Source organism: Halichoerus grypus, chromosome 1 (assembly GCF_964656455.1).
Source record: "Halichoerus grypus chromosome 1, mHalGry1.hap1.1, whole genome shotgun sequence".
Taxonomy (NCBI): Eukaryota; Metazoa; Chordata; class Mammalia; order Carnivora; family Phocidae; genus Halichoerus; species Halichoerus grypus.
In genome coordinates, this window is record NC_135712.1 from 181182868 (window position 1) to 181205166 (window position 22299).

Consider the following 22299-nt stretch of genomic DNA (forward strand, 5'->3'; position numbering starts at 1 on the left):
CACGGAGCACCGCCCCATCTCACCCACTGTGGTCCCTGTCCGCCTCAGGCTCTCTCGTCTCTCATCATCTTTCAGGCTCTTCCTTTTTTTTTTCCCTCCTCCACCTTTTAGGCCCGAGGAAATCCGGTGAAGGAATACAGAAGAGGAAGGCGCCGGTTGCTTTGTACTGAAGGAAAAGTAGCGCGGCGCTTCAGCTTCCATCTGCTGGAGAAGTGCACTCGCCCATCCTTGGGGGGCCTTGCAAGAGGACTGCGCACCAGAACGGCTTTCTGCCAGGCCCCGGGGCTGCGCTTTCCATGCTCGAGCAGCCATCCCTTCTAGCTTATGCAAGTAGGTACGTGCCCTTTGAGCCGAGACTTCAGATTTTTCCCATGACTTAAGTGTGACTCCTTCTCCGTGGATCAGTGGGTTTAGTTTTAGCCAGAGCTCAGTCAAGGACAGTGGACTTGAAGAACTGAAGGTCAGGACTTAGTTATAACATTACTTTATTACTGGAAAGAATGAATCAGAAAAATAGGCCATCCTGCCTGTTGAATGGTCAGGGTGGAGTAAGTAGTAAATAGGAAAGCTCAAGTAGCAGTATGATTCAGTGAGTAGGATTAATAGGATGAGAACCAGGAACATTGTTTCCTCTAGGAATGTTTTACCCGCAGAGTGTCCCTTTGGCCTGTACCAGTTGATGCCTGTATAAAGTGGACCATATCCTTCTGTGTACCATTAGAATCTAGTTTAAGTGACAGTGTTGAGAGTGGTACCTGTAACTTTGCTTTTCGCAGTCTAGTGTTCACTAAGGAAAGGAAAGCACACTATGAGTCAGGCCTTTTGCTTACACAATGTCTCGCTAAGTGCCAGGCCTTGTGCTTAGAGGTTAGCTCATTAATTTTTTTTCTCTCTTCATATTTCCTTTAATCCAAAATATCACCTGAATGATAAAGTCTACTTTGGCATCCTTTTAAGGTAATATGTTTCATTTCTGACAGATTTCTGATATCTGAAGCATCACAACAGCTTCTGCATGGTTCTGATAATTAAAGAGGTAAATAATTCCATTAGAAGTACACTGTTACTATTAATATGTATTTTTAACTTTTCTAAAATCCCTATCAACTCACTGTTGGATGAAAGTCCTAACTAAAAGTATTAATTCAGATCACCTTTCCAACAGGTAACAATATACTCTTCAGAGCCACGAAAGAGAGAAGCGACTATATTTACCACTCCAGAGGGGAAAAAGATCCCTTTTCAGTGTCCACACTCTTTATTATGAAGCCTTGGCCTTGGGACTTTAGGCTGGACTCACATAGCAGTTTGTTTCTAAAGGCCCCATCTTCATTAGGCATAGTCAGTGAAGGCTGATTCTGAAAGCTGGTTTTTCCAGCATGCTCCAGTGACTGTAGATCTCGCTAGGGAGTAGCTCATGTGTAATATGGTCCTATCATTCGGTGGGAAGAGCATCTTTTTTTTTTTTCATAGAGCAAAATATTTCACTAAAGTTAAGCAAGAATGGCACCATTATTGTCTGGGTTACATAGAATTCTAGCCCATGAGGTTTAATCCTTATGGGGTGAGTTAGACATGCAGTAAGGTCCATGATGGTTATTGTCTCTTTTCACATTGCTAAGGCAAGATGGGGATAGATTAATGGCACAGTCTCCGAGTTTTCGGAGTTGTAGTTACTATTATCATAGATTGTTATTACACCCACTAGAAGGTGAGCTTCACAAGGGTAAAGAGTTTTAGACTGCATGTTCATTGCTGCATCCTAGGTACTTGGCACATAGAACGAACCCATATAGGATTGTGATTATTAGGGTTTTTTTGTTTGTTTGTTTGTTTGTTTTTTAGTAGGCTCATGGAGCCCAACTCGGGGCTTGAACTCATGACCCTGAGATCAAGACCTGAGCTGAAATCAAGATTCAGACGCTTAACTGACTGAGCCCCCCCAGGTGCCCCATGATTATTAGTTTTTATTCAGCAGATACATATATGCTCAGAGCTATTGCACTTTCTTTTCTTCTCTCTCCCTGGCATGATTTCCCTGCTCCTCATCATTCAGGTCTCAGCTCAAATAATATTTAGCAACCTCTTCCTTATCCCACCATTCCACGTGGCTTTAAACGTTTACTTAATAAATGCTTGTATAGCATTTAGTGTGCCAGATACGTCTAAATATTTTACCAATGTTTAAGTCACAATAGCCCTATGACAAAGGTTTATTATTATTTCCATTTTACAGATAGAAAAGCTGAAACACAGTGAGGTTAAATAGCTCAAGATCATACTGCTAGGAAACTATAGCTGGATTTCAAACCCAGGTGGTCTAGCTTCTGAGTTCATGTTCTGAACCACTATGTTATATTGCCTATCATATTACCTACTGTATTTCTGGCATCAGTAATATGTGACTGGGGTCACATCAAGGCCCTCGCCCCATTTTTATAAATAAAGTTTTATTAGAACACAACCACCCCCATTCTTTAGGATAGGCTGTGGCTCTTTTCATGGCAAAAGTACTGTTACGTAGTTCCCGCTGAGATTGTATGGCCTCCAAAACCAAAAATATTCACTACCTGGCTCTTGACTGAGAAAGTTTGAGAAAGGTTATAAGCTCCGTCAGAACAAGGGCCTGGTTTTGTTCACCCCCTGTGTACCTAGCTCCTAATGCAGGGCCTGGAGCAGAGCAGGTGCACAATAAATATTCGTTGAACAAAGGAGCGTTATTCAGTGATGTAACAAGGTTCCGTGTCATTATACTGAGCCCTCGATTCCTTTGACTTTTAAAGGATATGTCTTAACAAAAACCTTTTCAATATGATCTCTAGGTTTGGAGGTTGCTATGTTAAAGCTGCTTGTCCTTGGAGTATTGCTTCATGGTGTTTCACTGAGTGGCCAAGATGAGGCTTCTCCCAAGGCTGATGGCATTCCAGGCGAACCTCTGTTTAACTATGCCAGTATCCGCTTGCCCAAGGAGCACATTCCCTTCTTTTTGCACAATAACAGGCATATTGCCACGGTCTGTAAGAAAGACTCACATTGTCCTTATAAGGTAGGTATTCGTTTTTCTTCTCTTATTTATTTATTTTTAAAGATTTTATTTATTTATTTGACAAGAGAGACACAGCGAGAGAGGGAACACAAGCAGGGGGAGTGGGAGAGGGAGAAGCAGGCTTCCCGCTGAGCAGGGTGTGGGGCTCGACCCTGGGATCATGACCTGAGCTTAACGACTGAGCCACCCAGGTGCCCCTCTCTTATTTATTTTTAAAAGGATGTTGGTTCTGCTTTATCACCTGATCTTGAAGGTAGCATTCTGTAAGGTAGCTGTCAGACTTCGTTTGCATTTCGTCTAGTGCTTCTAAATGCCTAAACTTAGCTTAAGATTATATCCCATTCACAAGAGTGAGATTTAAAATAATCGCAACTAAAATTTAAAATCTCAATCACTCATAAAATAAATAGTCAGCCAATACTATTTGTATATTCTGTAAACAAAGGGAATTAGATTTTATGCGGACAAGAATGTATAATTAAAAGTCACTAGAGAATTTCACACCTCTTTTTTTCTTTAATTGCCCTTCAGAGGGTCACTTAGCATTTAATTTCAGTAATAACACCTCCGCCCCTGTCTCCACATAATTATGACTGTTACTATGGCCATCCTTCTGTTTTAGAGTTGTTGGAAAGGCCTCCAATTGGAGCCCATTAAGATGTCTCAGGAGGTCTCAGAGATCAAAGCTGGGCCTTGTGAGAAACTTCCTTTCCCATGGTGCTGGCTCAGGAAGCATATGGAGAAACAGACCTGGGAATCAGACCAGTGTTGCTCCTGGGCCTTGCAGAAGAGCGGCCTCGGCCAACAGCCGCTGCTGTGTCCAGTCTTGTGGCGTTTCTTACTGCTCTTGATTAATGAGTAAAGACGCTAATCCATTTAATTTTGCTGTGATTCTTTTGGTCATAGAAATTTCACTTTATGTGACTCTTTAGGGATTGATTTTAGAATCACTTTGCTCACTGAGAAAGGCAGCTTCATTAAGCTCCTTCAGGAAATTCCAGTTCAAGTGTTCTTTGGTAGTGTAGGGAAAGCCTGTGCTTTTGGTTGGGGCCCAGACGTGGTGGTGGGGGAGTGATGATTAAGGATCATTGTGGTTGAGAACTTGGAGACTGTTACTCTTAGGATTTATTCTAATTCCTTTTATTATATGAATATGTATTATAAGATGTGAAAGAGAAAGTTCTATGAAGATTTGTTTTCTTCATGGGAAAATCTGAAGAGTCCTCTCTAAATGTCAGAAGGAGGGAGACCAGTGTAAACGTACACGTTTTATGTTCTAGAAACACTTAGAGAATCTAAAATACTGCTGGGGTTATGAGAAATCCTGCAAACCAGAGTTCAGATTTGGTTACCCTGTCTGCACCTACGTCGACATGGGATGGTAAGCTTCTAGATGGAATCCTCCTCTCTTTTAAATCATCTTTCTTTGTACTGTATGCTGATGGTCCACCACCCACCCGGATTCTTTTGGTTTTAGATAGTAATTCCTTTAGATATTAATTTGCTTACACAGTCATGGATTCAAGTTGACTTACCTCCCCACCCTCCTGCCACCATGTACAGGAATATCAGTTCTTTCCTCTGCCAGAGAGAGAAAGCAGTATGGATCACCAGAAAGTTTTTCCCTCCAACAAACACTAAAAAGATAACTCGATGGTTTCCTCTTGATTCCGGAGGGGAGTGTGAAGTATAATTAGTATTTCTAATACAAGACATGCAAGGTTAGTGGAGTAAAGAAAATATGGTAATTAGTAGCTCGTTTTCTCTCATTTTCTTCAGTTCCAGATGACCCTAACTTCATACATTTCTGTTGTATATTCTTAGTATAAGAAAGAAAGTCTGTGAATAACTTATTTTGGTATCTCCTTGTAGCAAGGGAGTTGCAGGAAGATTATGATGGTTAAAAAACTTAATGACAGACTTCTGGCAATTTAACCTTTAGAAAGGAAACTCAAGGCTCAGAAAAGGAAAAAGAGAAAAATCATGGAATCTTTTTTTTTTTTTGAAAGATTTTATTTATTTGACAGAGAGAGACACAGGGAGAGAGGGAACATAGCAGGGGGAGTGGGAGAGGGAGAAGCAGGCTTCCCGCTGAGCAGAGAGCCCGATGCGGGGCTCGATCAGAGGACTCTGGGATCATGACCTGAGCCGAAGGCAGACGCTTAACGACTGAGCCACCCAGGTGCCCCCCCCGCCCTTTTTTTTAATGGAATCTTTTTGACTGCAAATAGGACAGATACCCTTGAATCCGCCCAGGACATATTCTGGAAACAAGCTGACTTTGGATATGCAGGAGAGCGTCTGGAGGAACTGCATGTGCTCTGCCAGCCTAAGGAAACGGTGAGTGTTTCTTTTCAGATACTCCTAGTGTTTAGATTGTCCTGTAAAAACAAGATAGATGGCTCCGGGAGAGGGATCCTTACTCACGTGTTTATTGGCTGTGACTTTTATTTAACTTCCTAAAACAAGTCATTCTGTTTCGTTTGGAAGCCCTGTCGTCATTTTCACACATATATCAGATGGTCCTATTTTGAGGCAGTTAAAATATTACTAGGTTTAGAATTTCCCCGCCCCCAGCATTATGCTAAAGAAGATAAGTTGATAAACTGCATCTTTCCGAATTCCCTCACAAGGAGTTCGGGACAGAGGATACACCCCCCCCGCCCCCCGCCAGACCACTCTATGTTTGTTTAGGACTTTACGGTTTGCAAAAAGCTTTTCTCTATGTTAGCTAGCCCTGCAGCAGATAGACAGGGTAGGTATTAACTGATGCCACTTGACCACAGAGGAAAGCAGGGTCCTCAGAAGGGTGAAGTGACTTCTCCAGGAGCACACAGCTCCTAGGTAGACTCGTCCATCTAGAATTGGGATACAGATGTTTTTCTGTGTGCTTTCAACCATAGTGCATTGCGCTCAGTGGGTAAGCCAAGCACGTTGCCAAGAGCCAGTTTTGGGTAGTCAGGAGAAAAGCAGGCTCCCTCCATACTGTAGGGTTCAAAACCTGATTCTTAGAGCACTCAACCTTTCCATGTTTCAGTTTCTTTTCCTTTCAAGCTATGCCTATGTCATAGCTTGTGGTTGGGAAGAAATGAGCTTATAAAAATGCTCATTCTGCTTATAAAAATGCTCAGTGCGGGGCGCCTGGGTGGCTCAGTTGTTAAGCGCGTCTGCCTTCGGCTCAGATCATGATCCCAGGGTACTGGGATCTAGCCCCACGTCGGGCTCCCTGCTCAGCGGGAGGCCTGCTTCTCCCTCTCCCATTCTCCCCCTGCTTGTGTTCCCTCTCTCTTTGTGTCAAATAAATAAATAAAATCTTAAAAAAAAAAAAAGTGCTCAGTGCGGGACTGGGCTCCCAGCAAAGGGCTCAGTGTTAGTTTTTAAAGGTCCATGGGGGTGTAAGCACTTACTATTAAGGTCTCGTATCTGTCAGTGTTCTTGAACATCTCAGGGGTCTTTATTATCTCCAGGCAATCTAGAAAATTAAAAACAATTTTTTTTCTAAATTCACTTTCATTAAGAAACTGAATATATGCTCTATAGCGCTTTTTTAAAAGTATTTTTACTTATTTTATTTTTGCGAGAGAGAGAGAGAGAGAGAGAGAGAGAGAGAATGAGGGGGAGGGCAGAGAGAGAAGCAGGCTCCCCACTGAGCAGGGAGCCTGATGCCACCCTGGATCCCAGGACCCTGTGATCATGACCTGAGCTGAAGGCAGATACTTAACCGACTGAGCCACCAGGCGCCCACTCTATAGTGCTTTTGGAGATATCATGTAATAGAACTTGAAGCAATTGTGGGGAGATGGATGAACCCCAAAGGAGGGAGGCCGGGCTTTAGCCACACTGCTGCTGGGTACCCTTAACATACACTTTTTTGTGTGTGTCGCGTAGTCTGGCTGGAGTCCACCTGTTGATGTGGAAGGGGCAAGGGGAGAGCCACAACCCCACCCCACACACCTCGTCCAAGGCAGTATGTAGAATCTTCCCTGGCCAAGATCTACCTTAATAGATTTTGTGCAATCAGAGCCTGATCCCTTACCAACTACGGATTCCAAAACCCCATATGGGTTAAGGTGAAGGCCTTGTGTTCATTGGGAATTATGGGAAAACAATAAAATGGCATTTAAATCTATAAATAAAATCCAGAGTGGATAAAAGTTTTTGAAACCATCCCTATTTCTGAACAAACCAGACTAGAAAAAAGAGAAGCGGGCTCTGGTAGTTGACTCTTAAGCTCTTTTATTTCAGTGATTTAAAAAGCATTGCCTTCTTACTGCTGTTGAGACAGGGACTCCCAGAAGCTTTATGGTTTGTAGAAAGCATGTCTTATTAAAATTAGCAAAGTGCCCTTCCAGCCTTCGTTTTAATGTCTCTTAACGTGTGCATTCATTCTTCTTTGTTTCATTTGGCTTGGCTTTGAAAAATGCTTTTTCGCATAGCTACGGGGTTAGTGATGGCTCTGAGTGCTTTTTTTTTTTTTTTTTAAAGAGGACTGAACTGAACCACACATAAAGCCGTAAAGTTTGAGATGATATAAATAGAACATTTGGGAGTTCTTCATAGTAACCTGAAAGTATTCATGTGCACTGGCAAAATTAGGCTTCACCAGAGTCTGCTGGGGAGGGGAAAAATCCATCCACAGAAGCAGCCTTTCAGAAGCTATCCTCCTGATGAATCACTGAACTCTACCTCTGAAACTAATAATACACTGTATGTTAATTAATTTAATTTAAATAAAAATGTTTTAAAAAAGAAGCTGTTCTCCTCATATTGTGTGGTTTCAACCTGAAGGTGCACATGCTGTGAACTTGTCTGGCAAGTCTGCGAATGTCCTCAAAACGTTAGTACCTGGAGTTAATTTTTTCTTTTTTCTCAAACTCAATTCAGCATGACTCAAGCCTGGTGTGTTCCCGTTATCTTCAGTACTGCAGAGCATCCAATCTCTATCTTGATTTAAGAAACATCAAGAGAAACCATGACAGGTACGGAAGTGGTTGATGTTAAAACCTAATGGAGATTCTGAAATATTTCCAGGTCCAGGGATAGGCCTTGGGTTTGCTTCATAATAATATGGCGATGAGGTTGGGAAACGGGTGGAGCATGGAAGACGTGGTCAGGCCACAGGTTGATCATTGAAAAGCTGGATTGTGGGTCCATCGGGTTTCTGTCCCACTCTGCTACTTTTGTGTATATTTGAAACATTCTCTTATAATAGAGTGAAATTCTACCAACACACTGATTTTGGAAAGTGGTAAACCACCTTAGTTACATCCCATGTGCTTATGTAGTGATAAAATTTTTCAAACTCAGCTTAATTTTTGGTCATCCACCAGATTTAAGGAAGATTTTCTCCAGAGTGGTGAAATCGGAGGACACTGCACACTGGACACTCGGACATTGATGTCTCAAGGTCAGCGCAAAAGCCCTCTGCAGTCTTGGTAAGATTATTTTTTTAAAAATATGTTTCTAAAATATTTGCTTTTGTTTCTGGCACATTGGAAGGGACTTTCGAATGGAAAATGTTACTTCATTTGTGGAGAATTTGGCATGAGCTTCGAGGGAGTGATGGCTACAGAGTGAATCTATCAGTTGTATTTGAATTAAATATATGTTTATAAAATATGAGGAAGTATGATATAGGATTTACTGATTGCTAATGAAAGAAAAAAATCTGTTCAAAAATGAATTTTTATTAACTCCTTGTAACTGTACATGTATTTGAGAAACACATGTTTAAAAGGGATACACATTTAGGGGTGCCTGGGTGGCTCAGTCGGTTAAGCGTCTGCCTTCGGCTCAGGTCATGACCTCAGGGTCCTGGGATCCAGCCTCGCGTTGGGCTCCAACCAGCACCCCAGGCTCCTCTTCAAAGTTGTAAACCCTGCCCTGACTTTCAACACCTCTGATCAGCTTTTTGAACTTTATATAAATTGGAGAACACATTTTGATTTAAAACATTTTTTTTTTTTTAAGATTTTATTTATTTGACAGAGAGAGACAGCGAGAGCAGGAACACAAGCAGGGGGAGTGAGAGAGGGAGAAGCAGGCTCCCCGCCGAGCAGGGAGCCCGATGCAGGGCTTGATCCCAGGAACCTGGGATCATGACCTGAGCTGAAGGCAGACGCCCAACCATCCGAGCCACCCAGGCGCCCCTAAAACATTTGTAATAATAAATTAGCTCTGTGGTCTGATTTGTTATCTCTAGAAATTAAGAAATTAGGGTACTTTAAAAAACTTTTTATTTTAAAATAATTTTAGGCTTACAGAAGTTTAAAAATAATACAAAGAGTTCCCCTTGTACCTTTCCCCCAGCTTCCTCTAATGATGACAGCTTACGTAACCATAGCACAATGGTCAAAACCAGGAAATTGACATTGGTACAATATTATTGACTAAACACATTTGAATTTCCCCAGTGTTTTTTTTTTTTTTTTTTTTTAAAGATTTTATTTATTTGACAGAGAGAGACGCAGCGAGAGCAGGAACACAAGCAGGGGGAGTGGGAGAGGGAGAAGCAGGCTTCCCGCTGAGCAGGGAGCCCGATGTGGGACTCGATCCCGGGACCCCGGGATCATGACCTGAGCCGAAGGCAGACGCTTAACGACTGAGCCACCCAGGCGCCCTCCCCAGTGTTTATATGCACTCTTTTCTATTTTTTTTTATCTTGGATACATAGTTCTATGAAATTTATATCACATGTCCACATGCATGAACTACTACCACAATCAGGATACAGAACTGTTCTGTCATCCCAAAGAAACTCTCATGCTGCCCCTTTATTCGAAGCTGAGCACTCAATTCCAACCTGTGTGTCAGGTTTTCCACACACCACCAGGCAATTCTCCAACAGCTAGATGTCTTACAGTTCAACTCAATTCTGACACCGTCTACCCGGAAACAGCATCAGATCCCACAGGTTAAGTGCTCAGTCCCAGAATTTAGACCCCAGTTGCAAGCCTAGGTGATCACCTGGGCTTCTGACCCATCTGCTGTAGATTGGGTTAGATTCATTTGCTAGAGCGGCTCAAATAACTTTGAGATGCATTTTACTTATGAGTCTACCAGTTATATTATTATATCATAGAATATTGTATTATAGAAGGATACAGCTCAGGAACAGCCAGATGGAAGAGATGCCTAGCACAAGGTTCAGGAAAGGGGTGCAGAGCTTCCATGCCCTCTCCTGGCACCCGACTGTCCCTGTATTTCCATGTCTTCTCCAACTCAGAAGGCCTCTGAGCCCTCTCCTCTTCGGTTTTTATGAAGGCTTCATTACATAGGCACAATTGATTAAATTATTGGACATTGGCAATTGATTCAAACTCCAGCCCCTTTTTATTCCCCTAAGGTGTGGGATGGGACTGAAAACGCCAACCCTCTAATCACGTGATTAGTTCTCCTGGCAACCAGCCCCCAGTCTTAGGGAGGTCAAAAGTACCTCGTTAGCATAACAAAAGACACCTTTCTGACTCTTATCACTTGGAAATTCCAAGGCTTTCAGGAACTCTGTGTGGGGAAATGGGAAAGAAGACTGAATATGTATATATCTTATTATAAATGACAATATCACAGCTCACATAGGATACTCTTACTTAATGTTAATTGTTGAGGTCAAACATTCATGTTATGCATATCCTTCGGGATAATATTCTACCATACATTTGTACGGCATTTTACAGTCTACACTGTAACATCTTCCCTAACTTATATTAAAAAATCAAAATTCAGCTGAGTAACTTTGAAGACCTAGCTGGCTCTATTCAACAATTCACCAATTGGGCAGCATCCCATCTAGCAAACAGAGAGGAGCTCCAAGGAGCTGTACAAAATGGAAGGCTTTTCTTGGCAGAAGGGGGCAGGGACAAGGAAAGGAGATCACCTCATCTTCCAATGGGGGATAGGGAGGGTCTGTGTGGTAGATGACCTCGTTGGTGCTGACCAGAAAATTATAGACTGGCTGGTTAAGACTACATTCCTAGAGAAGGTTGAAACTGTAATTAGGGTAGGCATTAAGCCTTGGTTTGGTGATGTGCCTCCCTTCTGGGCCTGTTGTTTCTTTTTAACACTTAATAGAGTTCTGCAGTAGGAGTTCTTCCATTCTAGTGGACCTTTTGATTCCTAGTACATTTTGATAACTGATTCCACATGGTGGAAGTTCTCTAAGGTGTATTTATATTAGTTATTTATTGCCATGTAACAAATTACTCCAAAATATAACCTAGGGTAGATTTTTTTCATTATCTGTTTGATAACAAATTACTCCAAAATTTAACAGCTTAAGACAACACACTTCATTAGCTCACGAAGTTTCTGATGGTCAGGATTTGGAGGAGCATAGCTGAGTGTTTCTGGCTCAGGAGCAGCTATTGACAGGGGCTGTAGCCATCTCTAGACTCAACCCGGCCTGGAGATTCTGCTTCTAGGCTCACTCAGTTTGTCTCTGGCTGTTGGCTAGAGGTATCATCTTTTTGCCACATGGGCTTCTCCATTAGTGCTCCTTATAGCATGGCTTCCCTGAGAGAGAGAGAGAGAGAAGAGAGAGAGCATGAGAGAAAGTGCACAAGCATGCATGCAAGAGACCAAGCATGTACCCTAGGATGGAGGCTTCAGTCTTCGTATACCCTAATCTCAGACGTCACACACCATCATTTCTGCCATATTCTGTTCATTAGAAGTAAATCACTAAGTCCAGTCCACCCTTAAGGGGAGGGAATTAATCTCTACCTCTTGAAGGGAGAAGTATCAAAGAATTTGTGGACATTATTTTGAAACCACCACAATAATTCAGCATTGTATATGTTTTAAAAGGATTTGTTTGATATTTGTTTTACATCAGTTGTGGTCTCAAAGGTGAAGGGTTACAAAGAGTCTTTAGGTTAACTCTAAATATCTCTTGGCACATGCTTGTGATTGTCTTCTTTTATATGGAAGAAAACTGCCATGTGGTCTCCAAAGACATTTTCTGAGAAAAAGACTTCACTTTCTTCTGGGAAGCTTAGCTGTGTGCTGTCTTTCCAGGGCACTCAATAATTTTTGGAATGTCATCTGTCTCAGCATCCAAGAAGTCTATCACAAGACCCCAGGAAGCCTTCTTGAATCTTCCCACTTTACTGGTAGATTATTTAGCCAAGTCTATGTGTAAATTTCTTCTTTGTCTAGAAAATTCCCAGTTTATCTTGTACATGAGGCTGAAATTTGAAGTCATTTTTGTTCCTTGTCTCAGCATTAAAATTTGGTATCAAGTTATAGAAATGTTAGTGTGTTTGAGAAGTTCCACATGTCTTCATAAGATCATATTCCAGAAAGAAAATCCCTGTAATAAGCAGATCCTAAGTTACAGTGTTGCTGTCAAAAGTTCAGGAGGACCCCCTTGAAACTATCTTCCAATTCATTATTGCAGGTTTGCTGAGCTGCAAAGCTATACTCAGTTCAACTTCAGACCTCTAGAAGATGCTAAATGTGACGTTGTTATTGAAAAACCAACCTACTTCATGAAACTGGATGCAGGTGGGAAGTTAAATTTGTCCGATACTTAGTTATTGGTGAATGAGGCTTTGTTCCATTTTTGATATGTGTATGTAGTGATTTCCTGTGACTTTCTGGCAGGCTGTGTGACATGAAGTGGTGGGTTTGAGTTTTGCTTTCTTCTCTGAAGATGTGAGCTAGTTTGAACTTCCCACGATATGAAACCTTTGGTATTTTAGAGGGAACCTGCACATTTGTATCAAATGACTCACTCAGAATCAAAAGATGAGAGAAAAAGCTATATATGGGCACTTTCTGTAACTAAATTGACCCCACCCGGTTTCTCTAATCACTTGATTTTTGTGTTGTGCTTCACTAGAAAAAATTTAAAAGTAAAAACCGTGTGTGTACTGTGGGTGGAAAAGGAATGCCCACTGAGTTCTTCTGGCAAACATCCTGACATCGGTTCTGTGACTGAAGTGAACTTAAAATTCCTCTGGAAGTCAGCAGGGCCCTATATTCTTGGCGGGGGGGGGGGGACGAAAGAAAAGTTAAATTTAGAATTATTTTCCCATTTACACTTAGAGCTTGTGACTCTCAGCTCGCAAGCACAGCTTAAACTTGGTGAGCCAGTTGCCCTGGAGAGCAGCGCCGTGGGCCGTGCGGGTTCCATGTCTCCTCTTGAGAGCTGAAGCTTACTTGGCCACGTCCACGTGCACCCCCCGCCGGGCCTCCCGGGGCGGGGGGAATATAGAGAGCCCTCTGTCATGAATAGTTCAGAATCACTGTCATGTATTGATTATATTTTTAATGTGCTCTGCTTCCTGAAGCTGCAATTCTTATGTAACAACACATGAGGTCCAGAAACCAGACAAGTGGAGGTTTTTGAAATATGAGCGAGTAAGAATGCTGCATGCATATTTTTCAAATATGCAAATTGAAAAGGGGCCAAGCATCTATTCAGGTAGATGTCTGTGAGCTCTTAAATGGATGCTGGTATGCAGGCAGTAAAGTGTGTAAAGTGGGAATAATAGGCCAGTGTAGACCCGGGCGGTTTCTTTCCTATATTCGAAACTCTCCTTTTTTCTTCTTTCGCCCTCATCCCATTTCCCTTTCCACATCGACTCTTCACCGAGAGAGAATGAGCGTTTTATAGAACACGACTCACTTGGGGGCACATTTCTGGAGCATGGGACCTGCGTTTTCTCCCTCCTTGCACCACCGAGCGCGGGTCTGGGCTGCCTTCCCCAGTCCATGTTATGAACTTGCTGGATGACCCACGAGGGAGTTCATGTGTGCTCTGCGCTCACCTGGAAAGAAGGATGTGTTGTCACAGAACTGTTTTTTCTCATTAATTTGAAAATATGCTCTTTGCCAAATGGTTCTGAAGGATGAACGGAGTTGTCTCCAAATATTCCTCTCTAAAAACGATTTTCTCTTTTTTCTTTCTGTTCCATTGAGACGTAATTGACCTGCAGCCCTGTATAACTTGAGGGTATACGGCATAATGACCTGGCTGACATAAACTGAAGATTTTTTACTCTTATTTTCGGGCACACAACGTTATTATTCACTGTGGGAGCGAAGTCATGATATATTGTGATTTGTGCTTTTGATAGTCACTTTTTTGTTCAGTCAACATTTTCTGTCCTTTTAAAGCGCATGTGTCACATGTCACTTCTTGGAATTTCATGCCGTTTAGATTTGCATATTGCCAGGTTGGATACTGGGTCCTGGGTACCTATGTTGAAAGAGTGCATGTTCGGTTTCTTTGGAATGATGGACTTACCACCTTAGAAATAGCTGCACCCATGTCCCCCTTCCCCCTATTTGACCCAGCAGGACCCAGGTAGTCTTCATTACAATTTCACTGTGTGCCATGTGTGGGGCTGGGTGCTTTGAGGTACTAGATCTTTGGGTGTCTCCTAACAAAGCTGCCACCTAAGTATAAGGATTTCCTATTTCTCATAGAGAAGCTAAAGTTTAGGAACGTTACCAGCTCATCTGAGAATGTTGCTCATGAATGGCTGAGCTGTATTCAGCCTGGTTTTTCTGATTCCAAAGTTCATCCTCTTTCAATGAGAACATGAGACACTGAGCCCTTTTAAATGATAGTTGGTTAATATTTTCCCAAGAAGCAATGCTATAAATCATGATGAAAAAGGAAAAAAAAAAGACAGAAATAAAAAATACCAAAATATTAATACTGCCATCATTGTTGATACTTCTGTGATAAATAGATATTGCTTAATTGATTTTTAAAAGTAAGTGATCATAAAAAATAAACTTAGTCTTCATGGCCTTATAGTTCTACCCCATTTTGAGCTAAATAGACTTCTAATATTTTTTTCTTGGAATTTACTGATCATTTGTTATTTAGTGTATATGGGATAATGCATTCCTGATTTCTAAATAGGCAATTTTAAAGTGAATTTTTGAACCCAACCATCTGTTAATTGAGGACTACCTGAGTACAGATCCTTTTGTGTTTGGAGAAAACTCTTATTTTTTTTTCTCCCAATTATTTTCAGCTAAAAGTCTATCACACTATAAATAGGTGGGGTAGAATAAAAATTGCTGAATCCTTTGCTCTCTGGGGTTAATTAACATAGATTTCTTTTTTCCAATACTAGGTGTTAACATGTATCACCACTTCTGTGACTTTATCAATCTTTATATTACTCAGCACGTTAATAATTCATTCAGCACAGATGTATACATCGTGATGTGGGACACAGTAAGTAAGAATGTCCTCTGCTTCATCTTTGTCTTTGCCTGGCTCCATGAATGTGTGGCTCTGATGTGGGGAAATGCAATCTTCTAAGACACACACAATGAAATATACACACTTGTACACACCTGTGCAGATGAGTGTGAACGTGTCTCTGCACGCACATGTCCGCATACGTATGGGCAGAAATCTTTGCATGCACATATACCTTTGTTCTTTAAATTTTCGAATGAAGCAGTGGAAGATTTCTTTCCCCCTTCGGGCAGGTGGAGCTCCAGAAACGTGTGCTTGGTGTTGCTCTGAGACACACATGTGAACACTGTCATTTGTTTAACCTCTCTGACCCCCGACCTGACCCACATGGGACGAGCTTGCCTCTCTTTTGCCGTGTGGCCTCCTGTAATTGCCATCGGCCTTTGCTTGATTGTAGCTTCCCTTTGCTACTTGCTCGGTGACAATTTGTGCCGTGCATGTCAGCTCACTACCGAGGGCGAGTCTTAGGCATAAACATAAAGACATGTGTTGAGGGGCACTTGGGCGGCTCAGTCGTTAAACGTCTGCCTTCGGCTCAGGTCATGGTCCCAGGGTCCTGGGATCGAGCCCCCCATCGGGCTCCCTGCTCGGCAGGAGGCCTGCTTCTCCCTCTCCCACTCTCCCTGCTTCTGTTCCCTTTCTCACTGTCTCTCTCTCTCTCAAATGGATAAATAAAAATCTTTAAAAAAAAAAAAAAAGACATGTGTTGAATTATACCTGCTCTTTGCTTAGTTGTTTTCAGCAGTCGTTTTTCCCTTTTCTTTCTTTGCCTGCCGTTTCCCTGCTTCTTCCCATATCCTGCTCCACCTGCCAAGGTATCCCCCGAAGTTGCCCCCGTCCACTCAACTGTGAAATGGGATGATCCTAGTATCTAGCTCAGTGTATTTTGAGGATGAGCCGTAGAGTGTGCGGTCAGTCGGTGCCTGGCACGTAGCACGTGCGCTCTGCACGTTGACTAGGACAATGACGACGGTAAGGAGAACCAGGGGTTTATGCTACACAGCAGGCTGCCTGAACTGGGAAGTTGGGACAGCCACTAAGAGATCATCTACAGTTCACCTAGGCATTCCAGCTCACAGGATGCGCATAGCACCCCCTCTTGGCATGAACGTTCCTGCAGGGGGACCACAGCTTGCTGGCAGGGCGGCGCCAGACATTTCCTCCAGGGGGAGTCCTTCTAGAAGCCTGAACAGCACAGCTCAGGGGCGAGGGGCTGGGATCCACCTGGGGCAGGTTCCGACACCTCACGTCCCACAGGGGCCAGTATCTCCTGCACCAGCTGCTCTGGCAGATCCCCCAGGATCCCCACAAGAGACGGCCAGTTTCCAAGAGTCGCTGTAGCTTTTCCCAGTCCAGATGCAACGTACCGGTCAAGCCTCTTTTTTAAATCACACGCAGTGTTACCTAAAAACACAGTTGATGCGTGCCGTCTTCATTTCCGGAGAGCAGAGCCGGCCAGTTCGCCGAAGGTCACGTTCTCGTGCAGAAGGGGAAATGGTTTCATGAACGCCTTTTTTTCACTGATACGAGGCTCACAGTAAAGCTGCATAGAAAGGTTTTTATCACACTGCTCCATAGACCTGAAGGCCGATGAGAACTGGTTTATAATTCTTGATGTGTTAACGCTCTCTTCTGACTTTCTTCTTTGCAAGGATTTCCATTACCCTCTCGGGTGCCGGTTTGGCGACCAGCACAGTTTCCGTTCTCGAACATGTTTCTGTGAGCAAAGGGCACAACAGTCCCTTTCTCCTCTTCTCTCTGTGCAAGTGCTTCTAGCTCTCAGAAGCCCTGAATGATTAACTCAGGGTAGTTGTACTTTAAAAAAAAAAAAAAATTACACCCTGTGTTATCTCATTTAATGCTTACAACCCTCTGTGAAGTAGGGTTTTTATTAGCTTGTTTTACAGATGAGGAAGCTGAGGTTCTGAGCCTCAGGCGGGTGTTGTAAGAGAAGGCAGCCAGTGAGGGGTGGAGTCAGGGCTCCAGGTCAGGCAGTCGGACCCCAGTCCTGTGCCCTGAAACCACAGTGCTCTGTCTCCTCCCTCTAGTTCTCTGCAGATCCTATTAAGTTGATGGAAAGTTTTCTAGACACTTTCCCAGAAGTCGCAGAAGCTTCCTTATATCTTGTTGCATGTTTTTCCATGTCTTCCTTAAGTGGACTAAGTTAAACTGAGCCAACTTTACAACCCTCCCCTTCTCTGCACCTGCTGGGAGGGCATAGATAGGGTTCACGGCCACCATGAAGTCCCAGGTTACTCTGTTAACTGGACACATGATGTGAGGGCATTCTGGCCACAATAGGCAGGCACGGACAGGATGGATTTAGCCGAGTGGGTTGGCCACCCTATGACCTCCCTCCTTTGGTACTCTCTGTGCATGCACTTTTAACCTGCATACTTGGTCACAGAGGTCTTTTTTTTTTTAAGATTTTATTTATTTATTTGTCAGAGAGAGAGAGAGAGAGCACAAGCAGGGGGAGTGGCACGCAGAGGGAGAAGCAGGCTCCTCCCTGAGGAGGGAGCCTGATGCGGGACTCGAGCCCAGGACCCTGAAGGCAGAGGCTTCACCGACTGAGCCACCCAGGCGCCCCGGGTCAGAGAGGTCTTCACTGGTTGCTCAGTCAGGTTCTTGGGACAAGTGATTCTGCCGGTTGCTCTAGAATCGAGGTCCACCGGACACTGTAGGTTGGATGAGGACAGCATTAAGGTGTTGTGTGGCCGCGCAGTTTTCTCTTTCGCTGGCAAGGCCTTGGAGGAAGCCACACTGCAGCCCCCAGGGAATTGGCGAGTGGTGGAGCCTCCAAGCTGGGGCTGAGCAGCTGGGAGAAGAGCCGCCGGTGGCTGTGGCCGATGTTCACGTCTTAGTGACATAACTGTCTCCCCAAGGAACACGAGCGGGCCTTCCCTGTCACCCTCTCCAGTCTCAGCAGTTTGGCCGCTTCTCTGGCACATGGCTTCCTAGGTGAGATGGGCAAGGCCACCAGCCTCCAGAGGTGCACGGAGGGACCCTCTGCAGATGCGGTTCTGGCCACAGCAGGGCTGCTTCTACGAAGAAGAATGAATGAGAGGGGACTTACTGCAGGCTTTCCACATTTTCTTGTGCTAGTCGTAGTATAGCTTCATTATGATTATTTTTAATTATGCAAGTAACACCTGTTTATAATGAGTTCAGACAACACAGAAGTATGTAAAGTTAAGAAAAGTCGCCTGTCGGGGCGCCTGGGTGGCTCAGTCGGTGAAGCGTCTGCCTTCAGTTCAGGTCATGATCCCGGGGTCCTGGGATCCAGTCCTGCGTCGGGCTCCCTGCTCAGTGGGGAGCCTGCTTCTCCCTCTCCCTCTGTCCCTTGCCCCCCGCTCATGCTTTCTCTCTCTCTCAAATAAATAAATAAAATCTTTTTTTTTTTTTTTAAACAAAAGTCTTCTGTCCCTGGAGGGGAGGGAGTTGGAAGGTGGGCAAAATGGATGAAGGGGATCAGAGGTACAAACTTCCAATTATAAAATAAATAAGTCATGGGTTGTGAAAAAAAAAAAAAGAGAAAAAGACAAAGTCTCCTCTCCTTCTTCCTCATCTCCAACTCCATTTCCCTCAAAGGTGACTAACTGTAGTTCACATGTATGAATCCCTGGCAAGACTTTATTTTAGCAAAGATAAATATATCCTTATCCAAAATTTATATAAGGATTTGTATAAGGATATTATAAAATTTGTGTAAGGGTGTGTTTCTATTATATCCTTACAGAAAATATGTTCTCTCATATTTGCTAACTTAATATTATATCAGGGACATCTTTCCAAGTGGGTACATGTAGGGTTATTTTTTTTTTTTAGTGGTTACATGGTATTCAATTTGGTGAATGTTATGGATGTTCACATATTCAATGCATGCCTCAGTGCATGTATAATCTCTTGGCCCCAATCACATTTTGTTTGTTTCCATTTTGTGCTATTTATGGAAATGCAGTGAATATCCTTTCCATAGACATGTCTTTATACTCTTGTCCCAGCATTTCTGTAGGACACATTTCTAGAAGTAGAATTTCTAAGTCATGGGTCAGGAGCATGTTTAAGTTAGAGACATACCCAGGAGGAAGTTTTATGTCATCTTTAAGAATATCCAAATATTCTTCAACATGAGACTAGAAAGAAGTTCCTCCTTCCCCTGTGGCAGATAATTTGAAGTTGAGGGACGTGGATAAGAAGCTTCTGGAGGGGGGCGCCTGGGTGGCTCAGTTGTTAAGCATCTGCCTTCGGCTCAGGTCATGATCCCAAGGTCCTGGGATTGAGTCCCACATCGGGCTCTCCTCAATGGGAAGCCTGCTTTCCCTCTCCCACTCCCCCTGCTTGTGTTCCTGCTCTTGCTATCTCTCTGTCAAATAAATAAATAAAATCTTTAAAAAAAAAAAGAAGCTTCTGGAGGTGGTTGTTGCTGAATAATACATGATTTCCCTGGAAAGGGATCAGTCAGGATTGCTGTATTTTATTATTAAATTTTCCTTTCAAGGGTATCTTATTTTATTTGAAGTATTTTATCTCAAGAAACTGTCTAGAATCACTTCTTTTAATTGCCCTTTATTTATTATTGAGCCAGAATAGGGACATTTCATTTTTGATGGTGTTGAGAAGGGCCTTTATTAATTAGAATGGCACAGGAGAAACATCGAAGGGGAAATTTTTTTTCTTATCACTACATCTGACAGTTCTCACTAACTTTGAAATAACTCTAATATGTGCAACATAAAAATTTCAAAATCTGAAAAAAGAATGCTATAATGATAAAAAGACATGAACATAATGTAAAACCTGCTGTAGACCTTGAATGTCATCCTACAATACATAGCTCTTATTTCTTTTGGCTGAATTTTTCAATCTAAGTTATTCCATTTTTAAATAAATTGATCTCCTTCCTTTAGCTGATGGAGCACGTAATTAATTTCTACTTTTCAAAAATGAAATGCATCCAGTAAATGTACTAGAAAGAACTACTTCCCACTGTGAGGCAAACTGCCGTACGTAGATTAAGAGCTTGGAGTCTGGAAGCAAACAGACTGGATTTAATCTCAGCCCTGCAAACACACCAGCACTACTGTTTATGCAAATTACTTAAATTTGTATCTCGGTTTCCTCATCTGTAAAATGGGGATAATGATATCACCTAGCTCATTAAGTTTGTGGGGTGTTCATTTCAAATGCTAGCGATATAGGAAATATGCAAGATGCTATAATAATAATAATTATTATTAATGTTAATGGGATGTTATCACATGTTACTTTTTAGTCAATGGGGAGATCATTTCATAGGATAATGTTCATCATATTGTAGTGTTAGGACTTTCAAGGCATTTTCTTTTCAAAATTTCTTTTCAAAAGTGTATTCCATTTACCCTGATAATTTTTGCTTGCTGAGAATATCCAAGTGTGTACAAATGATGGCGTCTGTATATGTTGTATGTGTGTGATTTTTTTTTAAGATTTTATTTATTCATTTGAGAGACGGAGCATAAGTGGGGGAGGGGCTGAGCAGGGAGCCCAATGCAGGCCTCTGGGATCATGACCTGAACTGAAGGCAGGCGTTCAGCCAACTGAGCCACCCAGGCGCCCCTGTATGTGTGAGATTTAGATAGAAGATTCACAGAGAAAAAAACCCACACCAGCTATCATTCAGAGATATGAATCTAAAAAGGGATAGGGTAGAAAAACAATGTGTTTAACAGACTAAGATTATAATTGTGGGTGATTATTTCTGATGACATTATATCATACTAGGTCCTTGCTCAGGCCTAAGCTGAAAATCCATTTTTCTTCCATGAATTTTATGAGCTTGTTTAGAATCATTAGTTCTTAACATTGACAAGCTGATTCAAATATTTTGTTGCACTTTTGAAAAGCCACGTTGTAGACTTTTGTTGCCCTAACCTCTTTTGTTTCCACTTTCAGAGCTCCTATGGATATGGTGACCTGTTCTCTGACACCTGGAAAGCCTTTACTGATTATGATGTTATACATTTGAAAACTTATGATTCCAAAAGGGTACTGGAAACTTTCCTGAAATGTCTGTAAATAACAGTCATTGCAGATGACTCACTCATCAAATAAATATTTAATATGAGTTTCTATTAGCTATTGCCATTGATTTCTGACTTTGTAGTTTCTTTTTTTTATAACTTTGAATCATTCTTAATTATTAACCATGTAGTGTTAAGAAAATTTTTCCTTTAGATTCTCCAAAATTATGAATTTCCCTTGAGTGAAATAGTTTGCTATTCAAAATATTTCAGTGCAAAAAGATTAATTAAAATTTATTTTCTGTGATTATAAGTACTATTTTGATGTGGTACAAATTGTTTTCTCTTACCTTGTATAATACCTTCATTCTTAGGTATGTTTTAAAGAAGCTGTTTTTTCCTTACTCCCCCGGATGCGATACGGGCTGTTCTATAATACCCCTTTGGTAAGCATATCTGTTATTCATATTCATATTTATACATTTATTCTTCATAGGTTTTTTTTTAAGATTTATTTATTTATTTGAGAGAGAGAGAGGCACACCTGTGCGGGGGGAGGGGAGGAGCAAAGGGAGAGGGAAAGAGAATTCTCAAGCAGACTCCCGTTGAACGTGGAGCTGGACTCAGGGCTTGATCCCCGGACTGTGAGATCATGACCTGACCTGAAATCAAGAGTTGGCCGCTTAACCAACTGAGCTCTCCAGGCATCGCTATTCTTGATAGGTTTTAAGATAACATTTATGTGTAACTTGAGAACATCTTCAAGAGTAATACACAATTATTCACTGTAACATGAACTATTGTTTCCATGTTAGATATCTGGCTGCCAAAACACGGGATTATTCAGGGCATTTTCCCAGCATGTGCTTCACAGACTGAACATCACACAGGAGGGACCCAAGGTAAGGAGTACCCTGTGAGTTCTGACGTGGGCCTGACTTTTCACCCGAAAGAAAAATCAATGCCACCTTTGCAGAAAAAGAATCAGAAGGCAGTGTTTTCTCAGTTAATACTTGCTCACCTGA

The 22299-nt window shown here is 42.3% G+C and overlaps 1 protein-coding gene across 8 annotated transcripts in view; it reads left to right on the plus strand.

The window, feature by feature from the left end:
- EOGT (EGF domain specific O-linked N-acetylglucosamine transferase) overlaps positions 1–22299 on the plus strand; it is a 33458-nt gene that overhangs the window by 197 nt on the left and 10962 nt on the right. Inside the window, exons 1-13 of one of the 8 annotated variants that reach the window (XM_078076127.1) lie at positions 201–334; positions 981–1036; positions 1846–1946; positions 2823–3046; positions 4327–4427; positions 5278–5386; positions 7931–8025; positions 8377–8481; positions 12444–12550; positions 15142–15245; positions 21207–21299; positions 21649–21720; positions 22090–22176. In XM_078076127.1, the coding sequence (XP_077932253.1) occupies positions 2837–3046; positions 4327–4427; positions 5278–5386; positions 7931–8025; positions 8377–8481; positions 12444–12550; positions 15142–15245; positions 21207–21299; positions 21649–21720; positions 22090–22176 (1083 nt within the window). In that variant the 5' untranslated portion in view covers positions 201–334; positions 981–1036; positions 1846–1946; positions 2823–2836. Of the gene's footprint in view, positions 1–111; positions 335–980; positions 1037–1845; positions 1947–2822; positions 3047–4326; positions 4428–5277; positions 5387–7930; positions 8026–8376; positions 8482–12443; positions 12551–15141; positions 15246–21206; positions 21300–21648; positions 21721–22089; positions 22177–22299 lie in introns of those variants that run through there. The other 7 variants (XM_036082716.2, XM_036082717.2, XM_036082714.2 and 4 more) reach the window with 7 other exon arrangements.